The 16363-nt window shown below is 42.0% G+C and overlaps 1 protein-coding gene and 1 non-coding gene across 3 annotated transcripts; both read left to right on the top strand.

The window, feature by feature from the left end:
- The first annotated feature begins 582 nt into the window (after positions 1–582).
- On the top strand, positions 583–15406 carry cabp4 (calcium binding protein 4). 2 transcript variants are annotated; one of them, XM_045216477.1, is made up of 5 exons: positions 583–642; positions 1348–1491; positions 2117–2229; positions 9903–10050; positions 14928–15406. In XM_045216477.1, exons 1-5 carry the CDS (start codon positions 624–626, stop codon positions 14954–14956), a joined length of 453 nt encoding a protein of 150 aa, XP_045072412.1. In that variant the 5' UTR covers positions 583–623; the 3' UTR covers positions 14957–15406. The 2 variants fall into 2 exon arrangements, with proteins under 2 accessions (XP_045072412.1, XP_045072411.1); XM_045216476.1 differs by lacking the exon at positions 583–642 and having other exon boundaries at positions 653–1491.
- On the top strand, positions 6177–6252 carry trnat-ugu. Its single transcript has one exon. It is a non-coding gene; the product is annotated as a tRNA-Thr (tRNA).
- Positions 15407–16363: the final 957 nt, after the last annotated feature.

The following is a 16363-nucleotide window of genomic DNA, read 5'->3' on the forward strand; positions in this document are numbered from 1 at the left end:
AGGTTTTGTGAATGTAGCTTGAAAATTGGGTTTTGTGTTCACAGTTAAGAGAAAAGGAGAGCAGCTTTCAAGAAATGTGTCTTAGAAATCGAGAAAAACTGTAATAAGTAGTGTGTATGTGCATATGCAATGAGAGAGAGAGAGAGAGAGAGAGAGAGAGAGAGAGAGAGAGAGAGAGAGAGAGAGAGAGAGAGAGAGAGAGAGAGAGAGAGAGAGAGAGAGAGAGAGAGAGAGAGAGAGAGAGAGAGAGAGAGAGAGAGAGAGAGAGAGAGAGAGAGAGAGAGAGAGAGAGAGAGAGAGAGAGAGAGAGAGAGAGAGAGAGAGAGAGAGAGATAGTGAGTTATTGAGAGTACGGTAGCTGCACTTTGTGTGTGTATCATTGCTCAGATTAGAAAGGCATGTCATGGAGTAATCCAATTAGGGTCTCTGTCAGGAGCGCTGCGGTGGTTGATATGATATGCATGTTACCATAATACGCCAGTAAAAATAAAATAACACAAACTGATTAAAGTGGAGTATATTTCTCAAGGGACTACTCTGCTTTAATGGAGCAGAGATTTACAGAACACACTCATGCTCTCTCTTAATCTCCCTCTATCTGTTTACTGCAGGATAGGGAGCTGATGCCTGAGGAGTTGGATGGTATGTCTTTGTTATTGATTATAGAAATGCACAATGCAAGTGCAGCCCACGCAGTGGGCGAGAGTCCATTTTACCAGCTCACTTAAGGGTAGTGCCAGCAATATGACGTCTTCATACACAGCGGGGTGACTACCTGCATACATAAATCACATCAACAAAATTATAATCCTCTAAGAATGACTATTGGCTCGCCCCAACGTGGCTAGGCCTCAAGGGAGGGTGCTAATTTGGAAGAGCCAATTTGAGGCATTCTTTGCAGATGTCAATGCAGTTGTTGTTGATGTCTGTAAGCAAGAAATCGGCCAACTGATGTCATATTGCTGAGTATATCTTTAAACCTTTGTTAGTGAAATTACTAGTACTAATGAAAGCAATATTATAAGACGTTTTAAGAAACTAAATATTCTACAGGCATACAGCTTATTACCCAAAAGGCTTGAGTCTCTCATAAGCTCCACTTACCCTCGTAAGTCATACAGGACACAGTCGTAGCTTGTAAGTGTTACTAGCTATTAGCTTCTTGAACCATCATTCAGCAATACGAGTTTAGGAGCTGCTCGAAAACCACTGCACCACAATTTTTGAAAACTGCAAATATTATAACATTATACACATGGTTGTTGGTGTGTATACACATGGTTGTTGGGTGTGTGTGTGTGTGTGTGTGTGTGTGTGTGTGTGTACGTGCATGCGTGAGTGTCTCAGAGCTGCAGGTGGCCTTTAAGGAGTTTGACTACGATGGGGATGGCTTCCTGCATTACAAGGACGTGGCCGACTGTATGAGGACCATGGGATACATGCCCACTGAGATGGAGCTCATAGAGATTATACAGCAGATCAAGATGAAATGTGAGCGTGTGTGTTTGTGTGTGCGGAGGGGTTAGTGGTGTGTGTTTGTGTGTGCGGGGGGTTAGTGGTGTGTGTGTGTGTGTGTGTGTGTGTGTGTGTGTGTGTGTGTGTGTGTAGGTGTGTCAGAGGAGGCTGGTGGGAGGAGCTATAGGAGGATGGGCTAATTGTAATGGCTGGAATGGAATTATTGGAACAGAGTCAAACATGTGGTTTCCATATGTTTGATGTGTTTGATACCGTTCCATTTACTCCATTCCAGACATTACAATGAGCCCGTCCTCCTATAGCTCCTCCCACCAGCCTCCTTTTGTGTGTGTGTGTCTATGTGTGTGCGTGACGTGTTTGACTCATGTCTCTCTCAGGGGTCCGTGCATGTGTGTATGATTGATGTCTCCCTCTATGAAGTTAGAGGAGGGGGTAGTGTGTGTGCATGTGTGACACGTGTGCGTGAGACTGTCTGTTTTTGAAGATTGGGACATTATGTATTTGATTGATGTCAGGTGGTGTGTGTGTGTGTGTGTGTGTGTGTGTGTGTGTGTGTGTGTCTGTGTGTGTGTGTGTGTGTGTGTGTGTGTGTGTGTGTGTGTGTGTGTGTGTGTGTAATCTGATGTCTCCCTCTCTGTAGGGGGCGGTCACGTGGACTTTGATGATTTCTGTACTGAGCTGATGGGCCCTAGGATGCTGGCTGAGACGGCTCACATGATGGGGATGAGGGAGGTACGCAGTGCTTTCAAACAGGTGAGAGAAAGACACTAGGAAGTGTGCAAAAGCCATAATAAGTGTGTTTTCAAACAGATGAGAGAGCCCCTAGGAAGTGTGCAAGATCCATAAGATTGTTCAATGCAAATAGGAAGGGTGCTATCAGAGAAGTGAGTGTACAGAGTGCTTTCAAATAACTTTTAAAAAACCAAAGCAAGTGGTGCATTCTCTAATCATTATGAATGATAACAGAGTGAAAGTTAAAGTGGATCTGACAGCGTTTTAGCAACATTAAATCTTACTAAAATCTGTTCATGTACACCCCCAAGAACAATTGTTTTACATTTTCTTACAAGCGAGCACTTACATATGGTCATTTTCACGTTTTCATAAATTCATAGAATGTTTGGAAATTACGTAGAGTAAGGCATTTGTTCTATAGCAATATATCTGAATCATTCAGATGTTCATTGGCAAACTTCAGACAGGCATGTATATGTGCTTTCTTGAGCAGGGGGACCTTGCGGGCGCTGCAGGATTTCAGTCCTTCACAGCATAGTGTGTTACCAATTGTTTTCTTGCTGACTATGGTCCCAGCTGCCTTGAGATCATTGACAAGATCCTCCCGTGTAGTTCTGGGCTGATTCCTCACCGTTCTCATGATCATTGCAACTCCACGAGGAGAGATCTTGCATGGAGCCCCAGGCCAAGGGAGATTGACAGTTATTTTGTGTTTCTTCCATTTGCGAATAATCGCACCAACTGTTGTCACCTTCTCACCAAGCTGCTTGGCGATGGTCTTGTAGCCCATTCCAGTCTTGTGTAGGTCTACAATCTTGTCCCTGACATCCTTGGAGAGATCTTTGGTCTTGGCCATGGTGGAGAGTTTGGAATCTGATTGATTGATTGCTTCTGTGGACAGGTGTCTTTTATACAGGTAACAAACTGAAATTAGGAGCACTCCCTTTAAGAGTGTGCTCCTCATCTCAGCTCGTTACCTGTATAAAAGACACCTGGGAGCCAGAAATCTTTCTGATTGAGAGGGGGTCAAATGCTTATTTCCCTCATTAAAATGCAAATCAATTCATAACATTTTTGTTATGCGTTTTTCTGGATTTTTTTGTTGTTATTCTGTCTCTCACTGTTCAAATAAACCTACCATTAAAATGATAGACTGATCATTTCTTTGTCAGTGGGCAAATGTACAAAATCAGCAGGGGATCAAATACTTTTTTCCCTCATTGTAAATACCATGGGAGTGCTCTTACATTTGGGAACTTCACAGCCCTATTGATCAAACAACCATGAGAAGATTGGCCATCAAAATTGCACTGATAAATTATGGGGAATAGTAGCATGCTCGTCCTTCTGCAGCTTGCCTGCCAATGCATTCCTGTCCAATCCCACATTTTGACAACTGAATGGGAACTTGCCTGCCTGCCCGCCCGCCCGCCCATTTGATCGATGCCAAATACATTTAATTGACAACTAAGAGGGGTGTCAAACTCAATCACTGCATGGGCCATATTTTAAAAAACACATCGAATTTGCGGCCCAGATGTAGCCTATTTGTATTTACAAAAAAACTTGCAACTGCGACCCAAACTGGCCATTGTTTTATTAGAAAAAATATGTCCCTTTATAATGTCCACTTATGTACATATGATGCTGTATATAGAATTGTACGATATTAAAACAAAAGAGATACATAATATTTGTCCAGCCTTTGCTCCTATGCTTGCAGATGTGGATAGTATGCTGCGACCCTAATCAAAAAGTATTTAATTACTCTTAATAACAAAAACGTAGCTATAGGTTGTTGTAACGTCTACACTTAAAACATGTTGAATGCAGCATTGCTGTATGGTGCACTCCTAATGTACTGTAGTTGAGTTGCAAGGCTGCTGTTCAAATGTGTCTGTAATAGGCCTACATGTTTCTCCTTTGCATGGTTGTATTGCAGGTTTTGTTTTTTGGTTATTCATTCTCAAGCTTTAAAACCGAAGCCAGAGTGCAACATTTTAGTAGCCTAGCTAGGACTGTGGCATGTGTCTGTACACTTTCCCTCCACTGCGTGCTGTAAACCGGACACACGACAGCAGCGCAATTGAAGTTGAATTCAACTAAGCAAGCAGCATCAGGCTGTAATTTCATAAAGTAGATGAGACAACTGTTGACTCTTTTATACTCGCTTGTGTGTCCAATTCGGCCCGTGGGCCTTGTGTTTGACACATGTGCGCTAGCCTATTAGCCACGTTATGACAGACTTATGATCATTGCCCTTGCTAGTTTGATTGTATTGACATTCCCAGACTTACTTACAGTCATCCGTTTAAAAAATATATATATTTAGTCATTGAAACTGAAACAGTGCATCCCGAATGGGTGGAAGCAGCAAATAATGTACCAGGCCAGCTGTGATTTACAACCTGATAGCAATATTTTTTGGACTACCAAGAAATGTATTGGTGAATTACATTAATCATGCATTGACCTGCATCCATCTATTCTGCCAATAATGCCTTACTGAACGTCATGGAATTTTGAGTCAAATAGAACCTATTATTAAAACGTCTTATAACGTTGGTTTTGAAGCATAGACTGGGAATTTGATATGTTTTACTGATATTAGCATTGTCTGTTTGTTTCATATCTGCAAAGTAGTTAAAACGCTGTCACTTCAACCTACCTTTGTAACATCTGCTCGCACTGCAGTGGCTCATCTATCTACCTGTCCCTCGTCCTCTTGCTTGTCCTCCACTTCCCTGTCCTCTGTTTCTGTTGTGAAACAGAGTGAAAGTTTTTAAATAACATGCAACAATGTAACCTTTTTAAATAGGCGAACATCTGCTCACACGCACCTCCATCTATTTCTTGTCCTTCTTGCTTGTTGACCTCCATTCCATTTCTCTATTACTCTCAGTCCTTATCTAACTAGCTAGCTACAGCGCCTTCAGAAAGTATTCACACCCCTTGACCCCTCCATGCTTCACGGTGGGAACCACACATGCGGAGATCATCCGTTTACCTACTCTGCGTCTCACAAAGACACAGCGGTTGGAACCAAAAATCTCACATTTGGACTCATCAGAACAAAGGGCAGATTTCCACCGGTCTAATGTCCATTGCTCGTGTTTCTTGGCCCAAGCAAGTCTCTTCTTATTATTGGTGTCCTTTAGTAGTGGTTTCTTTGCAGCAATTTGACCATGAAGGCCTGATTCACGCAGTCTCCTCTGAACAGTTGATGTTGAGATGTGTCTCTTACTTGAACTCTGTGAAGCATTTATTTGGGCTGCAATCTGAGGTGCAGTTAACTCTAATGAACTTATCCTCTGCAGCAGATGTAACTCTGTGTCTTCCTTTCCTGTGGCGGTCCTCATGAGAGCCAGTCTCATCATAGCACTTGATGGTTTTTGTGACTGCACTTGAAGAAACTTTCAAAGTTCTTGACATTTCCGGATTGACTGACCTTCATGTCTTAAAGTAATGATGGACTGTTGTTTCTCTTTGCTTATTTGAGCTGTTCTTGCCATAATATGGACTTGGTCTTTTACCAAATAGGGCTATCTTCTGTATACCACCCCTACCTTGTCACAACACAACTGATTGGCTCAAACGCATTAAAGAAAGAAATTCCACAAATTAACATTTAACAAGGCACACCTGTTAATTGAAATGCATTCCAGGTGACTACCTCATGAAGCTGGTTGAGATAATGCCAAGAGTGTGCAAAGCTGTCATCAAGGCAAAGGGTGGCTACTTTGAAGAATCTCAAATATAAAATATATTTTGATTTGTTTAACACTTTTTTGGTTACTACATGATTCCATATGTGTTATTTCATAGTTTTGATGTTTTCACTATTATTCTACAATGTATGGAATGAGTAGGTGTGTCCAAACTTTTGACTGGTACTGTATATATACGCATTAAACACAAGAATAATGCTGTGAAATTGTGAAAATTATGATAATGCCCTATAGTGTGGCCCCGTGTAGCTCAGTTGGTAGAGCATGGTGCTTGTAACGCCAGGGTTGTGGGTTCGATTCCCACGGGGGGCCAGGAGGGCCAGTATGAAAATGTATGCACTCTAACTGTAAGTCGCTCTGGATAAAAGCGTCTGCTAAATGACTAAAATGTAAATGTAGTCTAAGAGTAGTTTGAAAACAGCCTGTTTTGGTGGGATGGAGTTCTGGCCTGCCTGGTGATATGGCAATGAAGCTATTTTTGTTTCTCTTTTACCATTTTAATTAAAAACAATCATAGTAATGTATTTGATTGTTACCCAAAAATTATTTGATTTTGAGATAAAAACGTGTGCATTGAACCTCCTAGCTATTGGTGCTACTAGCTAGCTAGCTAGTTACAGTGGGGGAAAAATGTATTTAGTCAGCCACCAATTGTGCAAGTTCTCCCACTTAAAAAGATGAGAGAGGCCTGTAATTTTCATCATAGGTATATGTCAACTATGACAGACAAAATGAGAAAAACAAATCCAGAAAATCACATTGTAGGATTTTTTATGAATTTATTTGCAAATTATGGTGGAAAATAAGTATTTGGTCAATAACAAAAGTTTCTCAATACTTTGTTATATACCCTTTGTTGGCAATGACACAGGTCAAATGTTTTATGTAAGTCTTCACAAGGTTTTCACACACTGTTGCTGGTATTTTGGCCCATTCCTCCATGCAGATCTCCTCTAGAGCAGTGATGTTTTGGGGCTGTCGCTGGGCAACACGGACTTTCAACTCCCTCCAAAGATTTTCTATGGGGTTGAGATCTGGAGACTGGCTAGGCCACTCCAGGACCTTGAAATGCTTCTTACGAAGCCACTCCTTCGTTGCCCGGGCGTTGTGTTTGGGATCATTGTCATGCTGAAAGACCCAGCCACGTTTCATCTTCAATGCCCTTGCTGATGGAAGGAGGTTTTCACTCAAAATCTCACGATACAAGGCCCCATTCATTCTTTCCTTTACACGGATCAGTCATCCTGGTCCCTTTGCAGAAAAACAGCCCCAAAGCATGATGTTTCCACCCCCATGCTTCACAGTAGGTATGGTGTTCTTTGGATGCAACTCAGCATTCTTTGTCCTCCAAACACGACGAGTTGAGTTTTTACCAAAAATTTCTATTTTGGTTTCATCTGACCATATGACATTCTCCCAATCCTCTTCTGGATCATCCAAATGCACTCTAGCAAACATCAGACGGACCTGGACATGTACTGGCTTAAGCAGGGGGACACGTCTCGCACTGCAGGATTTGAGTCCCTGGCGGCGTAGTGTGTTACTGATGGTAGGCTTTGTTACTTTGGTCCCAGCTCTCTGCAGGTCATTCACTAGGTCCCCCCGTGTGGTTCTGGGATTTTTGCTCACCGTTCTTGTGATCATTTTGACCCCACGGGGTGAGATCTTGCGTGGAGCCCCAGATCGAGGGAGATTATCAGTGGTCTTGTATGTCTTCCATTTCCTAATAACTGCTCCCACAGTTGATTTCTTCAAACCAAGCTGCTTACCTATTGCATATTCAGTCTTCCCAGCCTGGTGCAGGTCTACAATTTTGTTTCTGGTGTCCTTTGACAGCTCTTTGGTCTTGGCCATAGTGGAGTTTGGAGTGTGACTGTTTGAGGTTGTGGGCAGGTGTCTTTTATACTGATAACAAGTTCAAACAGGTGCCATTAATACAGGTAACGAGTGGAGGACAGAGGAGCCTCTTAAAGAAGAAGTTACAGGTCTGTGAGAGCCAGAAATCTTGCTTGTTTGTAGGTGACCAAATACTTATTTTCCACCATAATTTGCAAATAAATTCATTAAAATCCTACAATGTGATTTTCTTGATTTTTTTCCCTCAATTTGTCTGTCATAGTTAATGTGTACCTATGATGACAATTACAGGCCTCTCTCATCTTTTTAAGTGGGAGAACTTGCACAATTGGTGGCTGACTAAATACTTTTTTCCCCCACTGTATATTGGGCTGACAGTTGAACTGGCACAGAAAATGGCTCGAGCAATTGATACATTTGTTGCAATTTTTGTAGACGAGCCAGACCATACCTTTAGTGAGCCGGACCAGTGATGTAGAGGCATGTTGAGCGAATGAGAATTTATAAATAATAAAATAATAAATATAATAAACAAAATAACACACGTAGTATTTAAATCTCTCAGGCAAACATCAGAATTAATTGAGAAAAGTTCAGAAATATCTTCTGCTCACTTACAAACAGTTTATATTTAAATTAATTATTTGAATTCCAAGTCACTTCCTGAATTGACTGATTTGAAAATAGAATTGACACAAATTATGGTTTGAAACAAATCTCATTCCAGAGCAGGGCCCTAGACTTTTGGGGGCCCTAGGCGATAATTTGGTTGCCCCCCACCCCCACCTTGCGGGCAAAACATTTGAATGGCCCTGCCTATTGACAGCGGAGAGAAAAATGTACCTTTTAAAGTTAGTTTTCTGTAATTCTACACATTTTGCCATAGGGCGTAGAGAAAATGTTGCATTTTTTAAGCACATTTTATGCAATTCTACACATTTTAGTATGAGGCGGAGAGAACTCAAGGTCAAGAAGGTCAAAGCCATAGATCTCATTGTTAGGACTCGTCACCTTATGATCTCTGAATCCCTGAGTTTGGTTTAGACCTTCGTGAAAAACATGAAAGTATTAGAGTTTATACTTTTTTGGGTTATTCCATTGGTTCAATTGCACAGGGCAAACTAAATCAAGCGCATCTCAAGTAACTGAAAGTATTTTAACCAGGTCTGATTTGTTCCTTCTACCCACTTAATTAACTTAATTAATCATCATCCGTTTTGTCTCCAAAGCCCCATACACTACCCACCACTGTGACCTGTACGCTCTTGTTGGCTGGTCCTCACTACATGTTCGTCGTCAAACCCACTGGCTCCAGGCCATCTATAAATCACTGATAGGCAAATCCCTGCCTTATCTTAGCTCATTGGTCACCATAGCAGCACCCACCCGTAGTCTGCGCTCCAGCAGGTATATCTCACTGGTCATTCCCAAAGCCAACACCTCCTTTGGCCGCCATTCCTTCCAGTTCTCTGCTGCCAATGACTGGAACGGATTGCAAAAATCTCTGAAGCTGGAGACTCTTATCTCCCTCACTAACTTTAAGCATCAGTTGTCAGAGCACCTTACCGATCACTGCACCTGTACACAGCCCATCTGAAATTAGCCCACCCAACTACCTCATCCCTATATTGTTATTTATTTTGCTCTTTTGCACCCCAGTATCTCTATTTGCACATAATCTCTTGCACATCTAGCATTCCAGTGTTAATACTATTGTAATTATTTTGCACTATAGCCTATTTATTGCCTTACCTCCATAACTTGCTACATTTGCACACACTGTATATATATTTTCTGTTGTATTTTTGACTTTATGTTTTTTTACCCCATATGTAACTCTGTGTTGTTTTTATCGCACTGCTTTGCTTTATCTTGCCCAGGTCGCAGTTGTAAATGAGAACTTGTTCTCAACTGGCTTACCTGGTTAAATAAAGGTGAAATAAAAATAATAAATAAATAAACCATTAATTGTAACTGATAATCTACTACATAAAAGTCATAATCAGCATAATGATCATTATCTTCATCCACTGCCCTCCATCTGTCAGTCATCATCATCATCATCATCATCTCCTCTCCTCTCCCCCTCCTCTCCTCTCCCCCCAGTTTGACAGCGACGGGGACGGGCGCATCACCTTGGAGGAGCTGAAGGACAGCATGAAGGCTCTGCTGGGCGAGAAGCTGAAGAAGGGGGAGCTGGAGGAGATCCTCCAGGACATTGACCTCAACAAGGACGGTGGGATAGACTTCGACGGTGAGGGGAGGTGGGGAGTTGGATAAGGGGGGGAGGATGAGGGATGGGGGGGGGGTAGAGGAGAGAGGGAGGGGGTAAGAGGGAGGGAATGGGAGAGGGGATAAGGGTCAAGAGAGGGAAGAGGATGAGGGAGGAGAGAGGATAAGGCAGGAGAAGAGAAAGGATAGGTGAGGGAGGGGACAGAAAAAAAATAGGTCCTAGGAGATACGAGGGTAGAGGAGGAGAGAGCAGAGATGAGGACTGTGAAGGTAAGGTGGGTGGATAACCCAATCCAATCTCATCAGTAGTGCATTAAGGCAATCATTACAGTGCACATATTGCAGACATGAGTCGGGCATGGTTGCTCATGGTCACGTGATAAGGTAGCCCCGCCTGCGAACTTCAAAAGCAGTGTCTGCCCTTAGACTAAAAGGGAATTTCCTCTTGGTCTAATGGTCTAAAACAGGGTTACCCAACTGGTGGCATGCAAGACGAATTTGGCATGTGGGTGATTTTATTTGGCCCCCTGTTTTCTGAGCAAAAAAATCTATATTGTTTTTAGTTTTTTTTTATTATAATTTTTGGTTAGACATAAAATACTGTAAAAACACCAGGAAATTAGCTCCAAGTGATTTTAATTTTGGAAATCTGTTCCAAAGTACTCCCACGCATAATAGAAAGATGTATGTGATCGTAAACAAATGCAAGCAAGGTTTGGAATGATTATGTTTTAGACAAGTATTATATCTATTTGGGCTTCTTGCAAACAATTTGCAGTCTACAAATTATTTGTAATTATGTTCCGGCCCCCTGATCATCCATTCAAGAAAAAATCAGCTTGTGGCTGAATCTAGTTGATGATCCCTGGTCTAAAACGTTGGTTGCTCCTGTGGTAGACCTGGGTTCATATCCTGCGTGTTACATTGGCGCCCAACATGGGGCGGTCTCTTGTGGGGAAGGAGGTGTGAATGTAGCGGACATGAGTTGCTCATGGTCATGTAATGAGGTAGCCCTGCCTGCGAACTTCAAAACCAGAGTCTGCCCTCAGACCAAGGGGGAATTTGATTTTGGTCTAAGAAGGTTACTCCTGCGGGAGACCCGGGTCCACACATGGCACACACACCTTTGGACTGCTCAAGGACTGTATACATGCACGTGGACGTGGACACACACACACACTTAACTTAACTCTCAGTTACGCCACACTTCACACGCTTTCAAACCAGCACACACACAAACTCACACATCTCAATAACTATAAAACAAGACCTGTCTCATGTCCGTAAGTAAGCCCCCCCCAAACACATGCTTGTGTTTGTCCTAGCCAATCGAAGGCCCAATCAATAATAATAATTGGAAACGTGGATGGGAGTCTCTGCGTTAGCAGGGGATCAATAAGCAGGTGGCCCACGCATTATCAGCAATTAGCCCCTGGGATGATACAACTAGCCTATCCCTCTTACTGAGCCCTCCAGCCATCTCTCCAATCAATTGTTGAAGTTGCACACCTATAGCTTTAGAAGAAAAGACATTGACTGAGATCCAAATGGCACCCTATTCCATACATAGTGCACTACTTTAGGGAATAGGGTGCCATTTGGGACACAGTCATATAAGTCATTCAACAGCCATGGTTTTAAAGAAGCATAATGGAAAATGAAACCAGAATTGACCGAGGCACTGAAATGATGGGATGGATGGGACCTGACAACGGTTGTTTAATGGCTAGTACTGGGTGGAGCCATGTTGTGAATGACAGGTGGATCGATGGATGTTTGATTGACAGATGGGAGGAATGCTGAGGGTGCAGGAGATACAGTGAGATCGGTCATGCTTGGTTAACCGATTGGTTCGGAGAACTTTACAGACAGGGAAACAGAGGAAGGAGGAACAGGTAGCTACACGGGAAGGGAGATTTAGGAGAGGGGTTGTGGGATGCAACCTGGTCTCAGAACATTTCGTATTATTCTGTATGTAAATCCATCATCCCTTTCGTATGATATGTTATTAATTACAATTCATATTATATGTTACGACTTTTCAAAAAGTATGATATGTTACGAATTCTAGCTAGGTGGCTAACGTTAGCTAGGCTAGGGGTTAGGGTTAAGGTTAGGGTTAAGTTTAGGAGTCAGGTTAAAGGGTTAGGTGAAGGGTTCGCTAAAAGGGTTAAGGTTAGGGTTAGGGGAAGGGTTAGCTAAAAGGGTTAAGGTTAGGGTTAGCTAACATGCTAAGTAGTTACAAAGTAGTAAGTAGGGATGTACAGTGAGGGAAAAAAGTATTTGATCCCCTGCTGATTATGTACGTTTGCCCACTGACAAAGAAATGATCAGTCTATAATTTTAATGGTAGGTTTATTTGAACAGTGAGAGACAGAATAACAACAACAAAATCCAGAAAAACGCATGTCAAAAATGTTATAAATTGATTTGCATTTTAATGAGAGAAATAAGTATTTGACCCCCTCTCAATCAGAAAGTTTTTTTCTGGCTCCCTGGTGTCTTTTATACAGGTAACGAGCTGAGATTAGGAGCACACTCTTAAAGGGAGTGCTCCTAATCTCAGTTTGTTACCTGTATAAAAGACATCTGTCCACAGAAGCAATCAATCAATCAATCAGATTCCAAACTCTCCACCATGGCCAAGACCAAAGAGCTCTCCAAGGATGTCAGGGACAAGATTGTAGACCTACACAAGGCTGGATTGGGCTACAAGACCATCGCCAAGCAGCTTGGTGAGAAGGTGACAACAGTTGGTGTGATTATTCGCATATGGAAGAAACACAAAAGAACTGTCAATCTCCCTTGGCCTGGGGCTCCATGCAAGATCTCACCTCGTGGAGTTGCAATGATCATGAGAATGGTGAGGAATCAGCCCAGAACTACACGGAAGGATCTTGTCAATGATCTCAAGGCAGCTGGGACCATAGTCACCAAGAAAACAATTGGTAACACACTACGCCGTGAAGGACTGAAATCCTGCAGCGCCCGCAGGGTCCCCCTGCTCAAGAAAGCACATATACATGCCCATCTGAAGTTTGCCAATGAACATCTGAATGATTCAGAGGAGAACTGGGTAAGTGTTGTAGTCAGATGAGACCAAAATGGAGCTCTTTGGCATCAACTCAACCTGCCGTGTTTGGAGGACGAGGAATGCTGCCTATGACCCCAAGAACACCATCCCCACCGTCAAACATGGAGGTGGAAACATTACGCTTTGGGGGTGTTTTTCTGCTAAGGGGACAGGACAACTTCACCGCATCAAAGGGACAATGGACGGGGCCATGTACCATCAAATCTTGGGTGAGAACCTCCTTCCCTCAGCCAGGGCATTGAAAATGGGTCATGGATGGGTATTCCAGCATGACAATGACCCAAAACACACAGTCAAGGCAACAAAGGAGTGGCTCAAGAAGAAGCACATTAAGGTCCTGGAGTGGCCTAGCCAGTCTCCAGATATTAATCCCATAGAAAATCTGTGGAGGGAGCTGAAGGTTCGAGTTGCCAAACATCAGCCTCGAAACCTTAATGACTTGGAGAAGATCTGCAAAGAGGAGTGGGACAAAATCCCTCCTGAGATGTGTGCAAACCTGGTGGCCAACTACAAGAAATGTCTGACCTCTGTGATTGCCAACAAGGGTTTTGCCACCAAGTTCTAAGTCATGTTTTGCAGAGGGGTCAAATACTTATTTCCCTCATTAAAATGCAAATCAATTTATAACATTTTTGACATGCGTTTTTCTGGATTTTTTTGTTGTTGTTCTGTCTCTCACTGTTCAAATAAACCTACAATTCAAATTATAGACTGATAATTTCTTTGTCAGTGGGCAAACGTACAAAATCAGCAGGGGATCAAATACTTTTTTCCCTCACTGTAGCTCAGTTGGTAGAGCATGGCGTTTGCAACACCAGGGTTGTGTGTTCGTTTCCCACGGGGGGCCAGTATAAAAAATAAAAATAAAAATAAACTGTAAGTCGCTCTGGATAAGAGCGTCTGCTAAATGACTAAAATGTAAGTTGTCTGTGATGAGATTTGAACTCACGACCTCTGGGTTGCTAGACATTCACGTTATACACCTATCCATCCACCCCCCTTAAGTAACCATACCAAAAGTAACATATCATACTAAAAGGAGTGTGTTGGATTTACGAACAGAATAATACTAAATGTTCTGAGACCAGGTTGTGGGATGAATTCCAATTCAACCCCTATAGTCTCAACATCAACCCTATGCACACCTATGGATCTGAGGGGATCAGGTGGGTTTAAGCAATATACCCTGAGATAGATTGGGTGTAGATTATAGCATATTGCTTCATACCTGTACAATTCTTCCAGATATACAAGCGCCTGGGGCCAGTGGTAGGTAGGGGTATGGGCTTGGGTTCGACTTGGAAACTCTAATTGGACACAAATTAACTGGTTACACTTCATTTTACAGCCCCACTATGTACTTAGTTTTAACTAAGAAATGACTAGGTCGTTACACCTACTGAATTCTTTGGACTACTATAAAGTACCCACTGTAGCCACATTTTGTTTTTGTAAATACAAGGTTCATAGAGCACAAACACTACTGTAAAAATGACTGTCATATAGGACTATAAAATCAAGGGTCACCCTCAAAACTAAAATGCTCCCATCCTCACCCCCCCCCCCAGGCACTGTGCTGTGCAGAATCCAAACAATCACCACCTGGCTTTTGTAATTAACTGCGGCCAGAATGGAAATGACATTGTCATTATTATCACACCGTGAGCTCTATTGGCATCCAATACATTTTAATGAGGGCAGATGTAACATGGGGTTGTGTCTTATGTTGTTCCCTGCGATATCTGGAGCCCCCTGCTTCTAATCAATGTATCTGGTGCTGTGTCTGTCTCGGTCTCCCCCTGCAGAGTTTGTCATGATGCTGTCATCGCGGTAGCCTGCCTCATCCATCAAGCAAACAAACTAACAACATGCACTGGATGAGGTCTGGATCACCAAACAAGTGATATCATTCTTATGTGTCACTTCCCTGTAGTATTGTGCATAATTTCTGTATGAAATGATTTTGCATATTCATCAGATTTAGATCTGAATGCTTTTGTAGTGTATAGAGATAGATTGTAAGATATCAATTCAGGTCAAATTGTTGCCTTTATTGATTTTTTTTACAATAAAACTGGTTTAAGCAATGCAGCAGAGGGCGAAGGGTGAGTTATGAAACAAGACTAGTGTTTCATAGCCGCTACATAGCAGTGGTGAGTCTATGTCGCCACCTTCTGGAAGCATTCTGAACAACCAATAGAACAGATTGTATGTTATGGTAGAGTAGTGTGTAATAATGTGTTGTGTTATGTATTGTTTTATTGTATGTAAATTGTGATTGGACCCCAGGAAGAGTAACTGCTGCCTTGGCAGCTGCTAATGGGGATCCATAATAAATACAAATACAAACAGATTGTACTGAATGTACCAAGCATTTCCTGATGATGTAACACCCAATGCATAACACTAGGATCGGATGGTTACATGGACGATGGGTTACATTAAGTCCACTCATTACCATAATACCACTTCAGGCTTCAAGTTGAAAAAAATGAGTTCATTTATTATTGAAAATTGATAACTTAAACATTTGAGGAAAAAGCATGATCTGTCCAAAAACAAAATTATTTAGGCGAAACAAAGCCGCGACTTGACATACATTATACACACTGTGAATGATTCGAGCCATGAGGCGGCTGAAGAAAAGACAAAATAATTAACACAAATATCATAATTACTAGTACTGCAACAGGAATGCTAACCAAGCCGTCGCATTGTGCCGTTCAAAGCCAAATGCTAAAATGGTATAAGGCAAAAATTAGTCTGTGAAATCGACCACCCCAGATATATTCACCTATATTAGTCCTTTTTCCAACAAAAGGCAGGCCGACTGCTACTGGACAACAAGGTGACCTATAACCCTTGCAGTGCTGAACGCAGATCATTGTATAGTTTTGTTACTTTCTCCTTTTCACTGTGTCAAAATATTGCAAGTTCCCCTTTTTGATTTTGTACATACAAACATACTGTCAAAATATATATTTATATATCTCTCCTTAAAAATTACATTGGATTTAAACAGGAAGTTGGAACTTTTGGCTTAGAAGAGAGACAGAAAATACAACACTCGAGTCACATGGATGACTTTTGAGGTTTCTCTCAAGAATCGATAACTCGGAATGGGAAACATCCCCAATGCAAAATCAACAACGCTTCCTAAGCTATCGGGATTCAAGAGGTTCCGTATCCACTGAGAAACAACAACAAAACCAAAACCACAGAGTAACGTATTTTGGAAGTC

Source organism: Coregonus clupeaformis, unplaced genomic scaffold (assembly GCF_020615455.1).
Source record: "Coregonus clupeaformis isolate EN_2021a unplaced genomic scaffold, ASM2061545v1 scaf0718, whole genome shotgun sequence".
Lineage (NCBI taxonomy): Eukaryota > Metazoa > Chordata > Actinopteri > Salmoniformes > Salmonidae > Coregonus > Coregonus clupeaformis.

What these genes read in the sequence shown, in the direction of transcription:
- cabp4 (XM_045216476.1), top strand. Translation starts at nt 1,278, where the DNA reads ATGGTTGTTGGGTGTGTGTGTGTGTGTGTGTGTGTGTGTGTGTGTGTA. An exon ending in TACGCAGTGCTTTCAAACAG is followed by an intron (nt 2,230 to 9,902) that starts GTGAGAGAAAGA and finishes CTCTCCCCCCAG; the next exon opens with TTTGACAGCGACGGGGACGG. An exon ending in CGGTGGGATAGACTTCGACG is followed by an intron (nt 10,051 to 14,927) that starts GTGAGGGGAGGT and finishes CTCCCCCTGCAG; the next exon opens with AGTTTGTCATGATGCTGTCA.